At 45.5% G+C, this 23,869-nt stretch overlaps 1 protein-coding gene across 3 annotated transcripts; it reads left to right on the top strand.

Moving 5' to 3' along the window:
* The first annotated feature begins 29 nt into the window (after positions 1 to 29).
* Positions 30 to 23,387, top strand: SMC4 (structural maintenance of chromosomes 4). Of its 3 annotated transcripts, none has more exons than XM_027894837.1 (24): positions 30 to 162; positions 2,417 to 2,609; positions 3,699 to 3,874; positions 4,449 to 4,640; positions 6,440 to 6,616; positions 12,620 to 12,784; positions 13,095 to 13,222; positions 13,403 to 13,543; positions 13,663 to 13,813; positions 14,141 to 14,305; positions 15,062 to 15,295; positions 15,873 to 16,058; positions 16,345 to 16,506; positions 16,648 to 16,873; positions 16,957 to 17,033; positions 17,806 to 17,958; positions 18,047 to 18,173; positions 18,781 to 18,970; positions 19,430 to 19,574; positions 20,190 to 20,363; positions 20,763 to 20,945; positions 21,489 to 21,721; positions 22,067 to 22,250; positions 23,103 to 23,387. In XM_027894837.1, exons 2-24 carry the CDS (start codon positions 2,480 to 2,482, stop codon positions 23,322 to 23,324), a joined length of 3,921 nt encoding a protein of 1,306 aa, XP_027750638.1. In that variant the 5' UTR covers positions 30 to 162; positions 2,417 to 2,479; the 3' UTR covers positions 23,325 to 23,387. The 3 variants fall into 3 exon arrangements, with proteins under 3 accessions (XP_027750638.1, XP_027750637.1, XP_027750636.1); XM_027894836.1 differs by having other exon boundaries at positions 31 to 162; positions 2,422 to 2,609; positions 3,696 to 3,874; XM_027894835.1 differs by having other exon boundaries at positions 31 to 162; positions 3,696 to 3,874.
* Positions 23,388 to 23,869: the final 482 nt, after the last annotated feature.

Below are 23,869 nucleotides of genomic sequence, written 5' to 3'. Positions count from 1 at the left end.
CCCTCCCGTCCCAGCCTGCCCCGCGCTTTTCTAACGAATTTCGGTTCGAGTTCGCCGTTTCGGCGCCATTTTCGAGTGTGGAAGCGGCCGAGCTTCCAGAGCAGCCGCGGCTGCCCGCGCCGCCGCCGCCTCGCCGGGGCCGGGAGCCGCCGGGACGAGCAGGTACGAGCTCGGCGGGAGGAGGCGGCGGCGCTTCGCCCTCGGGGCGGCGGGGTCGGGCGGGCTTCGCCCGCGGGGGCAGAGCGGCGGAGGAGGTGCCCTCAGGGGGGTTGCGCCGGCCTGAGGGTGCTGAGGGGAAAATGGTGAGGGGGAGACAGGAGTTGTTGAGGGCAAGGGAAGGAGATGCTAAGGGGAAGGGTAGGGGGTGCTGAGGAAGGTGCTGAGGGGGAAGACAGGGCTCCTGGAGGGGAAAACGGGGGTGCTGAGGGGGAATATGGGGTGCTGAGGAGAAGGTGCTGAGAGGGAAGATAGGGGTGGTTGAGGGGAAGGGCAGGGGGTGCTAAGGGGGCGGCGGGTTCTGCCCCGCGCCTTCCTTTCCCACTTCCCCCTGGCCCTGAGGGAGGAGAAGAGGCGGCAGCGCCGAGCCTGGAGCCCTCGGGGAGAGCCTCGGCGGGGCCATCCCGGCTGCTGTCGGGTTTGGGGAGGGGGGGTCACACCGGGGCTGTGCGGCCCGAGGGTCTCGCTGTGCCCCTGGGGACCCTCGGAGACCTGGCCGAGGACGGGAACGCCTCTGAGTAGCGGAGAGACCCGATTTTAATCTGCTTAGAGCAGAGACCCTTCTGCAGCCAGCTCTGCTTTGATGCTTGAAGGATGAGAGAGAAACCTTAAGGAAGCCCTTAACGACTGGCCGTTCACTTAAAAGAGTTGGACTCGACGGTCCTTGCGGGTCTCTTCCAACTCGGGATATTCTGCCACTTGGAAAGAGCATGATAAGGGCGCAGTCGGGCTTAAAAAAAGCCCCGAGTTTGTCCCTGACAGGGGGTTGTCGCAATCAGATTTAATCGGCTGTTATTAAGGAAGCTTTTCTACCCGTCCCTGGCTCTTTTTTTTTTTTTTTTTTTTTTTTTTTTTTTCCTCGCCATCCCCGTCAGAAAAACGGCGCTTGGCAGGAGCCCATGGAGAGATGCTTTTACCAAACACCTTCGAGCTGGCCCGGGGGAGGGGTTGGGCACGAATTTGTTAAATTTGTTGGAGACTATGTGGCAGCTGATTTATCGAGATGTAAAAGCTCGAGGTCAAGTAGTTCGGCTTGTTCGTTCCGTTGAAGTATCTGAGGGGTGGGGAGGGGGGGAAGGGTTGGGAAGGTAAATAGGTCTATATTGCACAATTCTGTTGGAGTGGAGCGGTCTGGGCGGAAAAAAAAAATAATAAATAAATGTGGTGCTTTGAGAGGCTGTAATTGTCCGAGACAGCCATTGCTGAACACTTCTGAACGGGGGCATGGGCTCAAATCGCCCGAAAATGAGTTGTGTCTCTCGTTTCCCCCCCTCCCCCATTGTCCCAGATGAAGGGCTCTCATGAGAGTGTGGGTTGGGGGTAGGTCTGCAAACGTCAAATGATTGGCACCAATTGTAAGATGACTTTCGAACCACGTCAGTTTTTTTTTATCTTGTGAGAAGTAAACTTTCTCATGTCTGTTTTTTTTCTGCAAACTCACTTCGCCACTTGCTGCGATTTCAGCTCTTTGGGGAGAGCTTCGCTCCTGCCCTCGCCTTTTCTTCTCCTCGGGTGCTTTCTGTTTCTCCGTTCGGGGAGCTGTGCTGAAGTGCCAGCTGATGGCTTTTGTAACACTCGCTCTTGCTCAGTTAACTTTAACATCCCAACTAGATGAAGGTATTTCGTTTTGCTTTCTCTGGGAAACGTTGAATGCTGGCAGGAGTGGCCGTGTTGTGTTTTGTGAGATAAGTGTGTTGATTTAAGTTGTTTAAGAGTCCGATCTTCGCTATAATTGCACGGGTCTTTTGTTTATCTGTGTACTGATGTATAAATATTTAGCACGGATTTATTGAAAGTAAAACGAGTGTCGGCTCTGAAATGTAAAGAGTTCTTCCAGGGGAGCACAAACATGTGGCTACTGGGTTTGTTATTCGAATGTGTCTTTAACCCTTTTGCCCCCAGCATCACGGGGACTTTCTCTGAGCAAAGTCCCAGCTCTGAACGTGTCCCTGCGAGTTTTCAGCAGGTAGATTCGGGGTGTTTTTACAGACTAGGCTTATCCCGTGGATTTTGGGGGGTACTGTATCTGAAAGTATATCCTGATCTTGATATCTTGTTTCAGACGTGGATATTTTTGTCTTTTCAACACCTCTAGTCCTTAGTTTCCAAGTGAGTCAAACAGCTGGACAGACCTGTAGGTAAAATTCCTTGGGGGCTGTAGATCAGTGCTGAGATCACGGGGTTCTCTTGTTTGTGTTAGCAAAGGAGATACCCGTCGGTAGTTTGAGTGCTTGCAGTGGAAGGGGAGCGGCCAACAGGGATCATGGCAAGCAAGAGCACCAAAACCTCCACAGCAGCCCGTGGGAAGGGCAGGGAGCCCTTGGACGAGTCCTGCAGTGACATGGAAGTGGAAAAGGAAGGCAACAAGCAGCTTGACAAAGGTGCTCCTCAAGGTAGGTCTGGCTGCCGGTGCTGATGTGAGGAGGTGGCAGAGCCTTTTAGCAGCAGCTGAATTTACCAGTTGTTCCCTTTTACAAAGGAAGGCTGAAAGCCTTGTTTAAAGTGCTTTTAAAATTGTAAAAAAAGGGCTTGCAAAGAGTTAAAAGGTTTGGCCCGGTACAAGTGCAAAAGCAATTTGTAGACTTTCTCCTAATAAAGCCTATTTCATATTCCTGATCTGGAACATTGTGCTGAAGATTGTGGTACAACAGCAGGATTTTTCAAATTTATAGGCAGCCAATGGTATGGGATTTCTTGGAACGGAATAAATGTCAAGTTTATTTACTTAACTCTTAAAATGATTTGACTTTCTTTTTCGTGAAGCAGTGTATTTTCTTGAGTTCCTCGAGTTGAGTTTTTGCAGAAAAAATCTGGCCCAACAGCAGCTGTGGGACTTTTTAGGTAGCCAGATGTGCAGTTATTAAAGGAAGGTACTTGACAAATAGATGAATATCTTGAAATGAGTGGCAAAAACTGCTGCCTGTTGGAAGAAGGAGCTGCCGGTGGCTGTTGAAAAGCTGCTTTGCTGATATCCAGGGGGCCAGTTTGTTTTCGTAACAAACTTCCTGTCTTTGCAGAGCAGTTGTGCTGTCATTACAGCTTTCAGAGCCTCGTGCACAGCTCCCCAAACCTTGCAGAGGGACTCGTGAGCACGCCTGAAATGTGGCTTTGCACTTATTAATTAGAAAAGACTTGGCCTGGTTGGGATTTGCAGCCTTTATTGTGCTGGTTGGAGCTGCTGTAACTGCGGAGTGCCTGATAAAGTGGGTTGGAATAAGAATTACATAATGAAGGAACAACCCCCCCCCAGTGCATCGCTGGGACATCTGAAGTATCTCTTAAAAAACCTTCAGTTGGTGGAAAGAAGGATTTTAATTCCACTTAGCTCGTGTCAATAATTGCAGGCCAAAGTGGAGGTTTGGTTCCTATAGAGGTGATGTTTGCTTTTTCGGCTGAACATATGAAAAGGTGTCATAGTCACTGAGAGTCTTTTTTTTTTTTTTTTTTTTCCCTTTCTGTTTAACTCGGCTGGTTTTTAGCAGTGTCAGAGGAGGTGGTGGATACTCGAAGTTTAGAAGAGATTTTGGGTAGCATCCCTCCTCCCCCACCTCCAGCAATGACCAATGAACCCGGTGCTCCTCGGCTCATGATAACTCACGTTGTAAACCAGAACTTCAAATCCTATGCAGGGGAGAAAATTCTGGGACCTTTTCATAAGGTATCTTTCTTTTCCCTTAAAGTGATTTTTTTAAAATGAGGGTAAAGCTTGGCTGGGTGTTGGTATTCCTTGCTGTATTTTCATGTGTGCTGACCTCAAAAGAACTGAAAGAACTTTAAGTTTTAGAAATGCTTCTGTAGCAATATTCTAAATTTTCATTATTGGACAGTAGAGAAAACAGTTAAGTGCCACTTTCTGATCCTGCACAGTTTAAATTTGTCAGCACAACTTAAAAAAGCCCCCTTTGCTCTTGATTTCGTTTGCTGGGGAACTTTTAGGGCCGCGTTTGAAGAATGAGAATATTTTTTTAGTGCCCACAAGAGACTTACGTGGCTAATCATGAAACTTTCCTTGCGAACATGCTGGCCAAGAGCAGCTCGGATGCAGAGGGCTGAGCTCAGCTGAGCTGGGGGGGGGGTTTCTGAAGCTGTTCTGCCTCACCTTTGGCAGCCCAGCCTGAGCTCTCAGACCCCCAGCACGGGGTTTGAGCCGCTCCCAACGCACCGGTGAATGCTCCGGGCACCATCTCCTCCCCCCTCACCACCACTTCTGCTTCTTCCCTTCCCCCGGGCAGCGTTTCTCGTGTATTGTCGGCCCGAACGGCAGTGGCAAATCCAACATCATTGACTCCCTGCTTTTTGTCTTCGGCTACCGAGCCCAAAAAATCCGCTCCAAAAAGCTGTCGGTGCTGATCCACAACTCGGACGAGCACACGGACATCCCGAGCTGCACGGTGGAGGTTCACTTCCAAAAGATCATTGACAAGGTAGGTGTGCTGCGAGGCACCAAATCGGAGCCTTTTTATCCCCTCTAAGGCTTTGAAAACTTTGACTCTTTGCTTATTTTAGTTGGAGCTGGGGGGAAACTTCAGAGCGTGATTAGTTTACCTTGGGGATGTAAACCATCAGTGTTAATTAACTTTAAAAAATCCTCTATTGAGTGGTGCAGCTCTTAAATTACTAGCAGGGATTCTTTTTTTATTTTCTGCAGGACTGTTGGGTGGTAAATGTCTGGTTTAAAGCTATTTAGGAATATGTAATAACCATTTTAAGAAGAAGTCGTTTTAGACTTGTCATCTCATTTACCTCAAGTAAATAAAACTCATTTCTGCAATTAAAAGGAGCCCTAAAATTTTTATAAGTCTATATATTTAGACATGTTACATATATTCCTAAATTTATAATATGAGCATGTGTATTAAGAAATAAAACCTATTTAAGCCAAACTCTTGAAACCAATTAGAAACTATTTTAGGTTATCCAAATTTAGAAAGATATATAATGAATCTGAAACTTATTTACACTTTATGTACTGTAAACATGCCTGCAATTTTAAAGCAGATTTTTCTTCAGAAATTCTGGATCCCACACCCTAGCACTAAATTTTTTTTGAACCTGATATTTTGTTTCAATGAAATTAGAAAGTGTTGGCAATTTAAAAAAAATATTTATTTTGCTTGTCACTTCGGGTATTGATAAAAACTTCAGGGCTTATTTTTGTTGATTTATTGCAATTGCAGTACAGGGAATTTATTTCTCTTAATTTAAATTGAATTTTTGTGCAGAAAACTAAACTGTTTAATTGGGGGTCAGTGAAAACAGTGGGAAGTGTACTTTGAAATTTCAAAAATGGTGTTAATAAAGTGACAATATTCATTGCCTTTGAGTGAACAGTTTTAAAAGACATTTATTTTTTTCTTTTGACTTGACATATATAAACAAAACCAAAAGGGGTGTGTTTCTAAATAACCAGCTCCAAAAATGATTACATTTCTTCTTTCCCCCTCCCCCCCACTTGCCTTTGTATTACCATCTAGAAACCAACTTTCTGATCTCAAAGCCCTCTGCATGTGCCAGAGAGCACTTGGAGAGCTCTGGGGGTTAATGTGGGGAAGTGGCAGGCCAGTTGAAATCTTTTACAAGCAGCTTGCAGCAGTTTTCACTTTTTCAAGCCCAGTCCCAGCTTTCTTTGGGTTGCAGCTTTGGAGGTGCATCGAAGCTCTCTTTGGCAGCTGCTGATGTCATGTTTGTCACATCTTTCACGTTTGCCTTTTTTATCTTCTCCACTTTCTCTTTAGAGCTGCTCAGCTCCAAGCAGCTCCTTTCCCAAGCCCTGGGAAAAGAAGGGCTGAAAATGCAAACAGCAGTCGAGGCACTCAGGGCTTCCCAAGCTGAGCCTTCCAGGGTGGGATGGCACAGCCTCCCTGCATTTTAACTGGCCCTTTTCCTCTGGGATTGGGAGCAGTGCTAGAGAGAAGCAACGAAGGGTTTGCAGAGCAGTATCTTCATCAGAGGTGGGAAAGGCACAAGATGAGGGCAATTCAGTTTAAACAGTTTGGGTATTTTTTTGTCCAGTTCTCCAAGGTTGTTTTTGGTTTTGTTTTTTTTTTTAATTTTTTTTTTTTTTTGAGATGCAGCTCTAAAACAGTTCCCACTGGTAGCACATCTCAGAGCCCAGCTGACTTAAAACCTGCACATGATGAAACTTCTCTGCTCCATTGTGAAATATGAGGTAAATGCACTGATAGAGCAATTGCTTCTCTGGCTTTGTGTTTCCCCAAAACAGGAAGGGGATGATTATGAAGTCGTTCCTGACAGCAAATTCTATGTGTCTCGAACTGCCTATAGAGACAACTCCTCTGTCTACCACATCAACGGCAAGAAAAAGACTTACAAAGATGTTGGAATTCTGCTCCGGAGCCACGGCATCGACCTGGATCATAACAGGTTCTTAATTTTACAGGTTGGTGGATGAATAAAAACCAATTTAAAATTATATTCCCCCCCCCCCTTCAAAAAAAAAAAAATCCTGTCTGAGTTTGTTCTGGAAGCCTTAAAGTCCTGTAGCAGCACATCATGGTTTGCATGCTCTGCTGCAGATGCGAATCATTATCTGCTGCTTTAGAAATTCAAGGCACAGAAGCGCTGGAAGGTCCTGCTGGCACTTTTGCTGCTCACAAAGGTGTGTTCCTGCCCGGCGGATGGATGGAAGAGCCCTGCTTGTTCCGCCCTAGCAGCACGTAAATATTGGTGTGGTCAAATCAACCTGCAACCCCAATATTATTGTGCTGCTTCAGCGTGGCAGAGAGTCAGCAGCTTGGTGGTGCCTGATGGTTGTGCTCCCATCTGCAGCTCCTGTGTGGCTTTGCTGGGAAGTAAGTATGGAAAAATGACCTGTGCAGGGAAAAACATGGGTGGTGTGCCTGCTGTTTACACTTGAACTGCTGCAAAGGACTCAAGGAAGGGCAGGTTTGTAGCCAGTTCAGGCTCTGGTTTTCAAAGCTCCAGTTTGCAGCCCATGCTGGGAAAAATAATCACAGAATTTGTCAATATAATATCATTTATATTCATCTTTGACCTTAAGATTGGGAGGCTGGCTTGCTTCTGTTTTAAAGGCAGGCTGAAGAGAACCACACTGATTTTTTTTTTTTTTTTTTTTTTTCCTAATTTTCAGATAATGAGAATTTTGCCACGTGCCAAACATTTAGTTGAAATGTAAATGAAGTACTTGCTGGAAGTATTTAAATATTAATTAAATTAAATAACTATTTCTGCAATTACCTGTAATTATTTCACCACTCACAGGTCCCAAATCTCCTCTGGCCTAGAAATCAGTGAGAGCCTCCCAAGGTCTGAAATATTTTAACAGAATTTCTTTTAGGCCTCTTTCTATCAAAAGACCTTCCAGTTCCTCTCTTTAAAAAAAAAAAAAAAAAATATAAAAAGCTTGTAGCTGTGCTTGCTTCACTTCCTCCAGCCTCTCTGTGCCGGCCTTTCTCACAGCAACACCCACAAAAAGAGGAGATTTCTCTTTGCAAATCTCCCTGCTAGTTCTTTATTTCCTCCACCCCTTTATCCCTGTATTTTCTCTCTCAAGATGGAGTAAGAAGTTACCTCCAAGAAAAAAACTGTAGTAAATACACCCTTTTTTTTTGGTTTGGTTTGGTTTTGTTTTGTTTTTCACACAGTTGTTCTGAAGGATCATTGTGCCAAAATTTCTGGAAGGGAGAGAATGTGAAGTGAAAGATGAAGCTGGGTAGGAATGAGGTTGCAGGGACAAAGCTCAGTGCTGGAGAACATTTAGGAAGGAATGTTACTTTTTATAATTTATTTTATTTTTTTTTCCCCAAATGTGATTTTTTTTTTTCTCCCACTAATTATTTCCCAGGAATGAGGGGAACACACCTTTTCCTACAAGCTGGAGTTTCATGCTTTCCACCCCTACAAAAGGGAAACAGGGGGGAGGTAAAGCCAGTTTTAAGGCATAAAAAAATGATTCCCACTATTATTTTTTAATTTCATCCCACCAGACTCGTTGTCTCAGGAACAGAGATTTTCTGTTTCTGCAATCTTTCTGTCTGAGGGAAAGTCCTTTCTCTTTGTACAGCAGGTTTTGTGCCTTTTTAATGTGAAAATCCACTGATTTGATCCTTCAAAATTGCATATTTCCAGGTGGGAAATGTAGCAATGTTTTCCACAGAATGACAGCAGGACTTTAAACCCCAAATCCTAAAAAAATTAGATGTAAATGAGACTATCTAAGCCTGAACTGCTGTCCCCAGAATTGCCCTTTTTTCCCCTCTAATGTTTTTCTAATTATTTAAAATAAAAGGGATAAATAACAGGTTTATTTAGCTTTTACTCCTTTTTTTTTTTTTTTAATAGCAACACTAATAATTTAATTAAACTGAGCTTAACCTGACACCAAGTATTTCTCATTTAAAATCAATTATAATTCTCTGATTTTTGACTCTGTCAGTAGGGAATGATTTAAAATACTTCACCTCTACTATAGATTTTGGGCAAAAAATGTTAGCTAAGGCTTATCAAAGGCTGGCTTGGGTGTGGGACACGACATTCCCTGGTTAGAACTAAAGAATAAGTTGTAAGAGAACGTGTCCTACATGTGGTAACAACACCTTTAGGTCCTTGATTTTATCTTGCAAGCACAGTTAGCATTACCCAATGGAAAATATTTGCTTTTTACAACACTGCTTTACATTTTTTTTTGCTTCCTTCTCCCCACTTCAACCCCTATTTTTCAGGGTTTTTTTCTGCTGATTTTGGTGGGTTTAGGTTACAATTCGAAAGCTCAGGCCAAGCTGAGTTTTGATGCCAAAGTGAAAATATTCAACTCAAACTGCTGCTGACTTCTGTGAGTAACAGTACAGAAAACACCTGTGGGAAGGCAGAAAATGTTCTCCAACTCCTCATTTAGTGTCACAACTCCAAATTCAGTGCCTGAACTCACCGATGGGAATAAATCTGGGTTTGAAATGGTTCTGCTCACAGAGGGGGTGCTGCCAACATAAACCAGGAGGAGTTTGTCGCTTTTGTGCTCCTTCAGTTCTCCCACCCTGTTCCATGTTTTTAACAAATGGTTCTGTGCTTTTAGTTCGGAACAGACAATTATTGAGCATTGTTATAATGATATAATTAATGACAGTGACTCCTGAACAGGCTGACCTTGAGGGGCCAAAAACCTCTCAGGGTCTTTATTAAAAATTGGGAATTGTTAAAGAGATGGGAGCACTGGAAGGAATGGCACTTGGGGACAGGGCAGGGTTCCAGGGAGTTTTCCACCTGCTGCTTTGGGGAAATAACCTGGGACTCACTCACAGTGTTTGGGGAGGAGATGAGGGAGAGCGGATTGAGATTCCCACACATTCCCAACTGCTGGGGGCTCTTCCTGAGGAGACCCCCCAGCACTGGAGCACCAGGTGGGATTATAAATGGGATTCTAAAAACCCTGTGCTGGCTGGGGAATAGAGAGGGTTGTTCCAGATCCCTCAGAAAGCAGGGAATGTGGGAAGGAGAAGATTCCTGTGCTGGGGGCAGTGTGGGTCTGGGTACAACCCCAGCAATGTGCAGTCAGACCCTGCAGCTGACACTGCCATCACTGCCCCGAACTCCAGAGTGACTCTGCATTTACACCTCAGTTGTGCTCGTGTCAAACACAAGAATGGCCTTAAAAAAGCTTCCCGAATCAGGCAGATGTGCAAACAGCTACTTTGAAATTCTTTCCAGAGTGCAGAAGAGCAGTTTTGAGCAAACAGCTGAAGAACAGGCTCACTAGAAGTTTTTCCTCCTCTTTGCACAGTAGTGACATTGTAGATTTTTATATGTGCATTTATTACTTGACTTTCATATTTCCCAGTGAGTTTATAACACTTTTTTTTTTTTTGAAGGCAGAGCAGCAAGTTGAGTATTTGGTACTTTTTTTTCCTCTCCTGTAGAATCACCATCTGGTAAAACCGAAGGGTAAAAATGAGAGAGGGCTGCAAGCATCGAGTAATGACAGAAATAACATGGAATTGTGGGGAAAAAAATCCCAAAACAACCTGTTGTGGCTTAAAAGAGCTGTATTACAGTCCTGTCTGCAGGAGAATAACGAGGTTACAAGAATATAAAGCTTCCAAAAACCATGGATGGAGAATGGAATTCATGGGCAAAGTTTATGTGAGGAGGGAATATGGGTCAAAGCAAAGTCCAGTTGAAATTACCAGCCTGGAAAATTGAAGCTACACAAATGTAGCATTTATTTTTGCCATTCCTTACTGTACTCCTGCTGAAAAAGTGAGAGCTACTATTTTGTCAGAGTGGGGAAAAAAAAACACCCCAAAGCCAAGCGTCATGAAATGAAACATTCCTGCTGTAACTGTTTTAATCCGAAATTCATGATGTTTGCATTAGATTTTATTTAGTGGAGGAGGAGGAGTATCATTTAGTAAAGTAGTATTTAGTATTTTCTATAATCCTGCTCCATCACCATTAATCTTGTGATGCTTGACAAACTTAAATTAAATGTTCTGATCACTCTGCCCTCAGAGATCACTTAAATGACATGGAATTATGTAATGCTCTAAAGCTGCAAACTAATTCATTTAATCAGTTAATTTAATAGGCAAATTAAATGTACTTATTGACAGTATTAGGAAGTTACAAGATGACTGTTATTATGTTGGGGTTCCAGTAAGGTTTGCTGATCCCCAGCACCACTCAAAGATTGCGGGCTCAATAAGAAAACTTCCTTTTATGGGTCTTTAAAAGCCTCAAAAGCTGACATGTTATAAAAAATATGCTGCCACTCGAGTGAAACTAGTGAGATGTTCTTCAAATACTAAATATCAGAGCCACAGTTGTGGTATCCAAAATGTGCTTGGTGGTTTAATGTGATTTTGAAACAAATTGTGCTTTGACTCCTCCCAGCACGGGAGGTTTGTCTGAGATAAAATGTTGCATTTTCCAGGCGGTGTTTTCTCTCAGGCTGTTCCTCCTGAGCAAACCAGCCTGACTTTCACTCCAGTCAGAATAAATCTGTTTGAGTGGTGCTAACAAAGGAACCCTCCAAAAACCAAACCACAGCCACTGCAACACAAAATTCCCCTCCAAAACCACCCAAACTACCCCGTGCTCCTCCCCCAGAGCAAATACATTTCCAGCTCCTGAGTTCCAACCTCTACCCCCAGGTTTGCAGCTCTTGATTTTAAACCTTCAAGACACCAGAAATGAAGTGACAACCAACGTTCTGGAAGACTCTCTTTACCTCCTCCCTGCCCTCGTTATTGTGTGGAACAATGGGCACAGTGAACAGTCAGGGAACAATTCAGTATTAACAGCTCCAACAATGCTCAGCTGTAAAATAATATTAAAACTATTATTCAGGTATTAATTCCTAAATAGTTTTACTCCTGATAAATAAACAATCCAAGTATTCCCATTAATGAGCTACAGAGAAACCTCCTCATCATCTTTCTTAGATGGTTGTGGCTCAGAGATGGTTAATTATATTTAGCCAAATGATTAAGAAAAGTTGACTCACATTCCTTTGCTTGTCCAGAATTCCTGATTTTTCCTGTTAAATCCAGGGGAGTTTAGGTGCTGGAAATCAGGGATATACATCCAGTGTAGGGCATTCTCAGTCTTGATGCTCAGCATCTGAATTAATCTTCCCTGTGGTTTTTTCTTGCATGTAAACTGAGGAAATGCTTTCCTGCAAGAAGGAAAAATAGAGGCTTGTGACAATTGCACAGAAATTTGGGAGCTGCACTTCCCTCCCCATGAGCTGACACAGTTTTTGGGGTAGAAACCCTTCATTTGTGGCAGTGCAGCAAATGGGCAATTGGGATTTTAGATGCTACAGTTTTTGGAAAAGTGATGGTTTGGCTTTTTGAGATGGGTAAGAAATCCAAATGAAGAGTTTGGTTGGGTTTTCTTGTGAAACCTGCTGACACTTCCCAGGCACAGTGGTGACCAGGAAATAAAACCTTGGCTGCATTGAACATCCAGAATTCTGAATTACAGAAAACCCCTCTGCCTCTGGGTTTTACTCTAACAACAGAATTACTCACAGGAAAGGCTCACCTGAGTAAATACCAATTCTTAACGTTGTAAACTTTGTAAAAATCCACTTTTTCTGTTCTACCCAACTAAATATTCACTATTTGGAAGAAAACCTGGTGTCACTAAGTGTCACTGAGAACTGAGTGTGTGCAACTAAATCACTTGGGCAGAATAATTGAGTGGCTTGTTGGTTAATGATAACAAACCAAACAGTCTGATTGGCTCAGCTTGATCCTTCCTAATTCTGATTTTTAAAAGTAGCAAATCATTGTTACTGTTCACCTCAATGACTTAACACTGATGCTGGAAAATCAAACCAAGGAAACCTCAATTAAATGAATTCCATCTCCAAAAAAGCAAAGAAAAAAAAAGCACAGAAACCACCCGAGTTTTCTTTTCCAAGGGGGAAGTGGAACAGATCTCGCTGATGAAGCCCAAGGGGCAGACGGAGCACGACGAGGGAATGCTGGAATATCTGGAGGATATCATCGGCTCTGGGAGGCTGAAGGAGCCCATCCACACCCTGTGCCGCAGGGTGGAGATGCTCAATGAGCTCAGGGGACAGAAGGTGAGGCCTGGCAAGCTTGGACTCAGCATTTCTGCTGAAAATGTCTGGGTAAATCCCCACCCTGTTGCAGTGTTGGTTGAAAGGCCAACCAAAGATATGCCGTTGCAGAATGAACTTCCAAAGGTGGGAAAGGGGAAAATAACCCTGTGTGTGTTACCTCAGGAAGCTCGTGCCAAATCCCCCCTCAGAGTTAATTCCTCACCTCCAGCTCTCCAATCAGAAGCTCCTGGGGGGTTTCTCCTCGTGGTTTCCTCCTCCAGTGCTGGCTCTGTCTCAGCTCTGCCCCTCTGGTTTGTTTTTTTTTTTGTAGTTAAATCGAGTTAAAATGGTGGAGAAAGAAAAGGATGCCTTGGAAGAGGACAAGAATCAAGCCATTGAGTTCCTGTGTTTGGAAAACAAGATATTTAAAGAGAAAAATCATATCTATCAGTACTATATGTAAGTTATTCTCTAAGGTGGCTTAAACTCAGCTTCAATGTCTCTAATTAGAAATATTTTGTATTTCCTAATGAAGAATTAATATTACAGCTTAATACTTTGTATACCCACATTGTTACACTGAAGCTTCATGGAAAAAAAGTGGAGTTTGGGGGTTTATTGTTGTTTTTTTTTCCCCAGCCATGACCTAAAGAAACGAATAAAGGATCTGGAAATGCAGAAAGCAAAGATTAATGAAGAAACAAAAAGCATCAATGAGAAAAGCAGTAAACTTGCAGAGGAAACCAAAACCAAAAATAAAGCTCTGAAAGAACTTGAAAAGTAAGTATTTTAGGGGTATATTTACAAGTACTGTGTTGTACATGTAAATTCTCTGTGCTCCACTGACATTATTCTTGTACTGTATGAAATGGATCATTCTTTTTATTTTTTTCCTTCAGGAAATTCAATAAAATTACAAAGTTCATAGAGGAAAATAAAGAAAAATTTAATCAGTTGGATTTGCAGGATGTGAGAGTGAGGGAAAATCTAAAACATGCCAAAGGCAAGATGAAAAAACTGGAGAAGCAGCTTCAAAAGGACAAAGAAAAGGTAACTGAACCACAACTTGATCGACTTGGAGAAGTGTAATGGATTGTGAGAACATCTTTGTGCAGCTGGCAGAAAATAGCAGAGACACCAGTTGCAGTTTGTGCAACAAAGAAGATGGAAAAACGGGGTTGAAATTATATTTTAATCAGCTATTTTAAGTCCTTAAATCAGCCAGAGGTTTTGGTTACCAATCATTTCGTGCAGCAGTGCACGATGTCCCTTAATGGAACTAATTTAGTGGGCCTGTGATCTGCAATCACTCCCTGGATCAAGGGGGGAGTGAGGAATTCCCTGGGAGAGGGGTTTAAAAACCTTTCCCTTTCCCAGGTAGAAGAGCTGAAGAAAGTCCCTTCCACGAGCACCAAAACCATCGAGGAGGCAAAGGCAAAGAAGGAGCTCCTGGAAAAGGCAAAGGAGAAGGAGGAAGCCAAACTGCAGCAGGTTCTGGCCAGCCTTCAGGATGAGACAAAGGAAATTCGGAAGGAAAAAGAGGTTTGGACAGTTGTGACTTGGGAAACTTGCTGTGTTAACCTCACCCTGCTGGGGGAAATGGTCAGAAAACACTCATGAAATGCCATTTTCCACGACAATTCCACTGTTTCACGTGTTAATTCAGTGCAGCCTCACTGGGAAGTTAATCCTCAATTTATAAGTAGAGCTCAATCTTTCTTGTCTGCCCTTACAAGAGCCTACTTGTCTGATCAAGTGTATCATTCATATATTTATATTAAATAATCTTACACTTACCATTATTTGCACTTTCATTTTCTCCCACCAAACCGTATAAGCCAATGTGTTGCTTAAAGAAAGATATTTTGGAATGGGATGTTCCAAACCTTTCCCAGCAGATAATCTGCCTCTGAATTAACTACTCCAACAGCTGGTGGTTGTTGTTGAAGCTGTTCAGTCACTGAACACCTGGAGCCTGGAAATTTATCCTGCCAGTTTGGGGGGTTATTTTCTGTACTTGGAAATGTGGGTTTGAGCTGTAATTTAGCACAAATTGAGCAAATGATATAAAGCTTATGTGGAAGTGTTCTGTGTTAATTCCCTGAAGTTCTTTATAATTAGCACAAACTCCTTGTTTAATTTCCCCCCAGCATATGTTAATAAATGAAGAAATGCTGGTTCTTCCAAAGCACGGGACTGTCTTCTGCATCCCATTTCGTGTCTCTCCTCCCCCAGTGGGAGTGGTGTCAGAACCCCCGGGGCTGTGGGGCTGAGCTGTCCCCTCGGGTGCTTTTGCAGGCCAAGGAGCAGGAGCTGATGGAGTTCAGCAAGGAGGTGACCGAGGCCCGTTCCAACGTGGAGCTGACGCAGTCGGAGCTGGAGATCCACCTGAGCAGGTACAACACGGCCTTGGCCCAGCTCAGCCAGGCCCAGGAGGCCCTGAGGAGCACCTCGGACACCCTGAGGGACAGGAAAGCTGCCATCAAGGACATCTCTGGGAAACTGCCCCGGGCTGAGCAGCAGCTCAAGGAGGTGATGATTGACTTTCCTCTTTCATTTCTTTGAGTCACAACCCAGACCAGAGTGAATTGTTAGCACTGATCCTGGGGCAGAGAAACCAAAAAGCCTCTAATAGAACATTCAAACCCTGTATTCTAATCCTCAGTTCACTGAGGGAGTAAGTATTGCATTTCACACTTATTTTGGGTTAAGCCAATGTTAACATTAAGCACTGAAATTCCATCCTGCATATCCCTGCAAGGGAATCAGATTAAATATCCCACTGAGACGTGTTAAAATAAAGAAATGGGTGTATTTCTGAGCCTTCTTCGGGGTGGGGGGGCCCTGGCACAGGTTGCCCAGAGAAGCTGTGGCTGCCCCTGGATCCCTGGAAGTGTCCAAGGCCAGGCTGGAGCAACCTGGGACAGTGGAAGGTGTCCCTGCCCATGGCAGGGGTGGCACTGGATGGGCTTTGAGGTCCCTTCCCACCCAAACCATTCTGGGCTTATTTGAATTCCATTCCTTGCTCCTCTCTTATTCCCCACAATAAAATGCCTGAATCCAGTTTTCCTGAGGCTGAGACAGTGTCTTTCTTCCTTCGAACCCCCAGAAAGAGCTGGCTCTGGAGAAGCTGGGACGGGAGGAGCTGGGGGTGAAGGATCTGGTGCGGAACCTGCGGCGAAAAGTGGAAGAAGCCAAAAGTTCTTTAGCCCAAAGTCGCAGTCGAGGAAAGGTGCTGGAGGCTCTGCTGCAGCAGAAGAAAGCTGGGAATATCCCTGGACTTTATGGAAGACTGGTACGTTTTTAGGAGGCTCTTTTCCTTGTAGGCTTAAACTTTAGAGGAACTGAGTGGTGTTTCTGTGACTGAGTAAATGTAAAACGTAAATGTTAAACTGCTGGGTTTGTATTTTGCAATTTTTTCCCCACCTGTCCATCCAAGGAGAATTCTCTCTGCTTCAGCAAAATCAGTCTGTTCAGTGTAGGTACATTTAAAAAAATGCACAGATTTACTAAACAGGATGAAACTCCCAGGGCAGGCACAGCTGCCAAGCTCATCCATGTGCTTCCACCCCCATCCTCAGGGAGATCTGGGAGCCATCGACGACAAGTACGACGTGGCCATTTCCTCAGCATGTGGAGCCTTGGACCACATTGTTGTGGACACCATTGACACTGCCCAGGCCTGTGTGAACTTCCTGAAGGCAGGAAGGGTTGGAGTTGCCACCTTTATAGCCCTGGACAAGGTGAGTCCCAGAGCTTGGGCAAAACTAACTGTTTCACTATTACAGTCTGATTGTGTTTGCTTTAAAGTCTTAGAATGATGCAATGACCTCAGCATGTATCCTAGAGGATGGCTCATTCCTGTATTTCCTTTGTGGCTGTAGATGACTGTATGGGAAAAAAAAATAGGAAAAATCCCAACTCCTGAAAATACCCCCCGGCTGTTTGACCTGGTGAAGGTGGAGGACCAGAAGGTTCGCTTGGCCTTCTACTTCGCCCTGAGGGACACCCTGGTGGCCAAAAACTTGGATGAAGCCACCAGAGTGGCATTCCAAAGGGATAAAAGGTGGAGAGTGGTGACGCTGCAGGGACAGATCATCGAGATGTCAGGTACTGCAGCACACACTTGCACTGTGTAGGTGATATCAAAGCCCAACGTGTTCTCTGACCCCTTCTCATCCCCTGTGCTGCAGGAACGATGAGTGGGGGCGGGAAGGTCCTGAAGGGCAGGATGGGATCCTCTGTCGTCACGGATGTCTCAGAAGAAGAGGTTAGTACAGAATCCTAAGGAGAGGGGGAATTCCCTCAGAGCTCCTTAGGGTTTGTGTGGGTGTGTCCTTTGAAATCAGCAGGAGCAGGGACAATGTGGGATGTGAGGTGCACTAACAGGGGTTTATAAAGCCAGAACTCACAAGCTCAGCAGAGCTTATGGTGCTCTTAAGTGTGTAAAAGGGTGGTCAGGCCTTGGCAGGGGCTGCCCTGGGAGGTTTGGAGTGCCCAGCCCTGCCCAAGGCAGGACTGGACTGGCACTCAGTGCTCTGGGCTGGGGGACAAGGTGGGCATTGGGCACAGGGGGGACTGGATGACCTGGAGGTCTTTTCCAACCTCAGTAACTCTGGGATTGTGTGTTTTTGCACAGCCCATTATTGAATGTTTAGTCCCACAGCGCTGCCTTTGGTAGCTTGGGAACTGATTGGGAGTAGGGATGAGGACATGGAAGATGTGGATCACAAGGCACCACTTCCTGCAGAGCAACAACAGAAAACACAGGGCTGGGCCCTCACTTAAGATTTGTCAGGCAGTGTCAGAACTTTCCTACCAATTTGCATTTCAGGAGTACTTTGGCATATCAGGATGCAGTTTGCTTTTCCTTCTGAATTCTTTTAGGTTTTAATCTGTAGTTGCCCCTCCTTTTTCACCATTAGAGCAAATTATCAAATTGCCACCTTTTTTACTCCGCTTGGTCCTTGTGCTTGAGGAGCTCACAGACTGTGCTTTGTTTGTGGCAGTGACAGCAGGTAAATGATCCTCTGTCTGTGCAGGTCAATCAGATGGAGGCCCAGCTGCAGAAGGATTGTAAGAGAGCAATGCAGTGTGAGGAGGAGAAATCCCAGCTGGAAGAGGCCATAAGGAAACTGCAGCAGGAGATCCGGGAGATGAGGAACACCTCGGAGAAGTACACGGCCAGTATCCAGGTGAGGAGTGTCCTGGGGCTCTTCCCAGCCCCACACAATCCTGGGACAGTCCCAGGACAGCGTCCCAACCCTCGTGTGTTCTCCCCAGAGTTTTGCTGAGCAAGAAACTCATCTAAAAAACCAAGTCAAGGAACTGGAAGCGAACGTCGTGGCTGCCGCTCCCGACAAAAACAAACAACAGCAACTGGAAAAAGCCCTGCAGGATTATCAGAAAGGTACATTTTGTGGGGATGGGGTGGAGATTAAAATGGTTATCAACAGAGGAGGGAATGGTTTGGGCTTTGTGCTTCAGTTCTGCATCTTAGTTTAGGCCCTCATTTCTTCTAAGGAATAAAAGGTATTTCTAGAGATTAGAGAGTAAAAAACATTTCTTTTTTTTTTTGCAATTTCTCAAGCTGAATTAAACATTAATTGTGGTATTTATTTCTTTGGTTAGATTTTTATGGCTGTATGACATACAGATTCATAGGGGAACTGAGTTTAACTGGAAGCAGTGATGAGGAGATCATGCCATTAAAGTCAAGTGAAGGCTCTTTCCGTGTTCTAACTAGACTATTACACGAGAATAAAATCAATCCCCTGTAGTCTGTGGGGGGCACACATCCTTTAGAAGTGTACAGTAACATGAAATAATCCTGTTAAGTGTTTAGGGGTGGTAATTTTATGTTTGTCACAGTTACGCTCACCATTTCTCACAGTATAAACAAACATGTGCAGTTAATACAGTAAAAGAACAAATCACCTCCATCACTTCCTGACTGAAATCTTGGTGTCAGCAGTCCCAGGGGTGTCACAGGGATTAACCCCCTTTGTTCCTGACAGATTATGAGCAGCTGGCTGAGAAAGCCAAGGAAATGGGAAATAAAGTGAAAGAGCTGCAGAACCTCATCATGGAGACCACCAACCATAAAGTGAAAGCCCAGCAAGACAGGATTGACAAGATTGACAAAGAAATAGATGAATGTTCCTCAGCCATCACCAAGGCCCAGGTGGCAGCCAGGACTGCAGACAGGTACAGCAACACAGCCCTGGAGGAGCCTGAGGGAAACACCCTGTTGTGGTTTCTGATAGTTTCAAAGGCACATTTAATCAGCATTTCTCTGAGCTTTGCCTGGCACTGAACTGCTGTATTTCATAATGATCCAAACTGCCATGCACTGGAGCACTTCAGATCTGAGGGGGCTGATTCCTGACCTGTCAGGAAAGAAAATGGGGTCCATTTTTTGTGTTAGCTTAGCAGTCCATAGTGAATATTTGCAACAAATGTCCAGTCTGGCTCTGAGAGAAGAAATGAAGTCATTTAATGAGGGTTGGCTGCTCTGAGCTTAAGGAAGACAACTCTGTTTTCCTTGGATACCTCAGGAGTGTGGCAGTTGATGCCTAAACAAGCACCTCCTCCTGGGTTGTCTCTGGGTAATTTCTGTCACGTTTGCCCTTGTTTGGGGGCACAAACATCTCTGTCCCCCTGCAGGAACCTGCAGAAATCCGAGGAGGCCCTTCAGCGCACGCAGAAGGAGATGGAGGAGAACGAGAAGGACATCAAAAACCTGACAGCAGAGCTGAGCACGCTGGAGGACAAAGCCACGGAGGTGATGAACGACTACAAGCAGGCTGAGGTGGGTGGCACCTCCAGGTAAACCAGGGTGATGATTTACATCCTCATTGTATCCCACTTGCATCCCAATCCCATGCAAATGCCGTTGTACAGCTGCAGATTGACATTCCAGGGAATGGCAAGGGTGTATTTTTGTTTTTTACACTCACCTGGAGATGTATCTTGACCCAGTTTGCTGAATATTAGAAAAAAACACCAAGTTTCCCCAAGGAAATTACTGTGTTTAAATCTGTAGGGTTTTTTTCCAGTTATGTGGGATTTTAACTTCCCATCTGGATTTCTGGATGTGAGGGAGGGAAAACAACCAGGATGGCTGAATTTCTTCCCAATACAGCTGAGTTTTGAGCCTCTCTTTCTCTAAAACTGCCTTTTAGCTAAAAATGTGTGAGGGTAGGACTGGAGATTGTAGTTTGATCAGATCAGGAATGAAAACACAAACTGCAGCCCATCTTCAGTCACTGCCCATTTCAGGGAGCAGTTTATAAATCCAAGGCCGTGTGTTTGTTTCCATCAATCCCTGTGAATAACCAAGGTGAAAACAAACCCACAGCCCAAGAGAGGGGTGACATTTTTGCAGGTGACTGATGAATGCCCTGTTTTGGTGATTTCTGTCCAGGAAGCTTTGCCAGCAGTGCAGGAGGAGAAGAAGAATTTGCTCCAGGAGATTGAAAAGATTCGGAACGAGGAACATGAACTTCAGAGTGAAGCTCTGAACATCAAACTGAAGATTGAACAAGTTGACAGTCACATCTCTGCCCACCAGGGAAAGGTTAAACACTGGCAAAAAGAGGTAGGGAGATGGTTTAGTTCCTAAAACTTCGATCATGGAATTGTGGGATGGTTTGGGTTGGGAAGGGACCTTAAAGCCCATCTCATTCCACCCCTGCCGTGGGCAGGGACACCTCCCACTGTCCCAGGTCCCAGCCCCATCCAGCCTGGCCTGGGACACTTGCAGGGATGGGGCAGCTTCAGCTCACAGCATGAGCTCATTAACATCTCATTAGAAAACAGGTAATTTGGGAGTTCAGTGGTGTTTATGCAGGAAGAGGATAACAGGATATTTATTGTGTTTTTCACATCCTATTTAAAGGGGGTTGTGAAGAACCCGTGAGCGTTCGCAGAAGCTTCACTCTGTACCACAGGACCAGTTGGGATTTTCCCAGGTTCCCAGTAACGGTGTTGTTTGCAGATCTCCACGCTGTCCCTGCACTCCATTGACAACAGACCCCCCGAGGAGCTGCCGGTGCTGGGGGAGGAGGAGCTGGAGGCGCTGCAGGACCCCAGCGTGGTCACCAAGAGGATCGCGCTGCTCGAGGCCCAGAGGCACGAGATGAAACCCAACCTGACGGCCATTGCTGAGTACAGGAAGAAGGTAAAGCCTTCCAGGGCCATCCCATCTCCAGGAATTCCAGCCAAGAGGAGTCCTGTTCCTCTTCATTCCTCTGGGGAATGCAGGGGAGCCCCGTGGTTCCTGTCACCAGCCCCAGTGTTTGTCAGCTCGTCCTCAGCCAAGGGTGAAGGTTGTTTTAGCTTCCATCAGCCTTCTGTATTCCACACCATCAGCCCTGGTGATCCTGGAGGTCCTTTCCAGCCTAAATGATTCCCTGAGTCTCCTGTCAATTTATAGTCAAGTCTTCACAGCTGAGGCAGAAAAAAATACTGGGAGTTTTTTTCTCCTCACTTCAATAATAGTGGACTATCCATCAGGTGAAATATTTTTTATTTTACCACGATTTTTCCCTCAGCAGCAGAGGAGAAAAGAGAAATAATTTTGGGTTTTTTTTTGTTTGAGGGCTGTTAGCCTGAAATTCCTGAAAAGGCAATTTTCAAATGGTAGGAAAAGTGGTTTAAAATGTAAATTGAGGAGGCAGTTGTTTAACTGCACTTTTGTGGTGCTGTTTGTGCTTCCCTGCAGGAGGACCTGTACCTGAAACACGTGGCAGAGCTGGACGACATCACCACCGAGAGGGACAACTTCAGACAGGCCTTTGAAGATCTCAGGAAGCAGAGGCTGAACGAGTTCATGGCAGGGTTCAATCTCATCACAAACAAGCTCAAGGAGAACTACCAGATGCTCACCTTGGGAGGGGATGCTGAGCTGGAGCTTGTGGACAGTCTGGATCCCTTCTCCGAGGGAATCGTATTCAGGTTGGTCAAAATAAATAATTGTCACATTCCTTTTTCCAACCTGTTTTTAAAGGTGATCATCAGTGAACCAAGACGGGCTCGCTATTGGCAAGGTACTGACAGAAACCCCAGGGATTCATTTCCCTGGAGAAATCAGGAATTAACAGCAGTTGGAAAGCTCATTTGCCAGTGCTGAATTCCCAAATGTGCCCAGGGAATGGGGGCACTCGTGTAGTGCCACAGACGCTCTGAGGAGCATGTTCCTTATTGAGGAGTGAAGGAGCACTGGGAAGGGAATCCCAGGAGCTGTGGGGTGTCCCAGCAGGGTGTGCTGGGTGTGGAAGTCATTCCCTCCCTGTGTTGCAGCGTTCGGCCTCCCAAGAAGAGCTGGAAGAAGATCTTTAACCTGTCTGGGGGGGAGAAGACGCTGAGCTCTCTGGCTCTGGTATTCGCGCTGCACCACTACAAACCCACCCCCCTGTACTTCATGGACGAGATCGACGCCGCCCTCGACTTCAAGAACGTCTCCATCGTGGCCTTTTACATCTACGTGAGTACCCAGGACACCTCTGGCTGTGCCTCCTGCCCCACACACACCGACTGGCAGCAGCTCCACCACACTGAAATCTGCAATGACAGTGGCAGCAGGAGCTCCAGAGGAAGCAATTCCCAAAAGTGCTTGGAATTTTGCTTTCTGCATGGTTTTTGAAGCTCCTGAGTTTGATACTTCCCCAAAGTGAGGGGACTAATAGAGGATTTACAAGTGTTTTCCCTCCAAATCCTGTTTCAGAAGTTGCCTAAAGAGAGCTGGAATTTGCCAAAGGAGCCACATCTCAATGTGCTGCTTCCTCTTTAAAATCCCCCAAACCCTCAGCTCTTGTTGGCTGAGAACACACAACTGACTGAGCTCTTGGTGATGTCTCCATGTATCCAAGCTCATGATCTCTCAGGAGCAGCCAAGGCTCCTTGGATTCCAAGGATTTATATTTCCATTCATTCCCAGGAGCTGTGTCCCCTCAGTGTCTCTGATCTGTCTCGATTGGTAGTTTTTCTCATGCCTTTAAAAGTCCTGCCCTCAGCATATTTAAGCAAAGCAAACCTTTCCAGCTACAGTTGTGGCTGCCAATTAAACCTGGGCTGTTGAGAATTATCCCAAATGTCACCACCAGTTTTGGGAACAGATGGCAAAGATTAGGATCAGCTGCTTTAAATCAGGGGAACACCTGGAGGTTCCCTGCCTGCAGCTGTAGGTTTGAACTTGGCTTCCACAGGGTGTCCACAAAGGATGGGAGCAGGAACACTGGGGCTGGTGATGACTCCTCAGGCCTGTCCCTGGCCAGGGGGCTCCCCCAGGAACAGATCTTTGGGAATGCTGGGCAATAACAACCCCTTTGTGTTTCAGGAGCAAACCAAGAACGCCCAGTTCATCATCATCTCCCTGCGGAACAACATGTTTGAGATCTCGGACAGGCTCATCGGCATCTACAAGACCATGAACACCACGAAGAGCACGGCCACCAACCCCAAAGCCATCTCCCTGAAGGGACTGGCTGAACTGGCTGCCCTGGAGGGGGGAGCCCAGAGCCAGGGGGGCCCGACTGCCCTCCCCTCTGCTGCTCTTTAGCTCTGTCTGAGCTGCTCCTGCTTTGGTTTGTACATTTTGTTAATAAAACCCCACCTCAATAAATTCCACTTTTACATTAAACTGCCCTGTAGAACCTCTCCATGAGGGGCCAGGGGAGGGGCTGCAGGGAGGGGAGGAAGGTGCTGGCCAGTCCTGCTGTAAGAACAGGCTTTATTGGGAGGCAAACTCGGAGAATACACTGGGATTATTACAGGAGTCACTTTCAGTTCCTGGAGGGAAAAATAAAGTTGTGTTAGAAATTCTTTAAAAAGGAAAATAAAAGATAGGAAGAGGGGTGGGCAGTGAACAGCCCACCAGCACTGGAGAGCGATGGGCCAAGTGCAGCCTCCCAGCAGGGCTCAGGACAAACATTTCCAGTTGTACTGGGAAATTGAGAGCACTTAAACAGTCCCAACACACACCTGGAACACCATTCCAGAGCTGAGCAGTGGGATGGGTGGGATTTGCCCCTGGAACTCTGAAAGCTGGGTCTAAACCTGTGTGAGCATCCAAGGTCCTGTTCTGCAGGACTCCCTGGAGAGGGG

This window comes from Empidonax traillii, unplaced genomic scaffold, assembly GCF_003031625.1.
Source record: "Empidonax traillii isolate 1590-97213 ecotype Southwest subspecies unplaced genomic scaffold, ASM303162v1 scaffold444:size1099390, whole genome shotgun sequence".
NCBI lineage: Eukaryota > Metazoa > Chordata > Aves > Passeriformes > Tyrannidae > Empidonax > Empidonax traillii.
Note: the sequence above shows the minus strand (reverse complement) of the source record. Positions and strands in the feature narration are given on the sequence as shown.

What these genes read in the sequence shown, in the direction of transcription:
- SMC4 (XM_027894836.1), top strand. Translation starts at nt 2,480, where the DNA reads ATGGCAAGCAAGAGCACCAAAACCTCCACAGCAGCCCGTGGGAAGGGC. An exon ending in ACAGATCATCGAGATGTCAG is followed by an intron (nt 16,874 to 16,956) that starts GTACTGCAGCAC and finishes CCTGTGCTGCAG; the next exon opens with GAACGATGAGTGGGGGCGGG. An exon ending in TCGTGGCCTTTTACATCTAC is followed by an intron (nt 22,251 to 23,102) that starts GTGAGTACCCAG and finishes TTTGTGTTTCAG; the next exon opens with GAGCAAACCAAGAACGCCCA.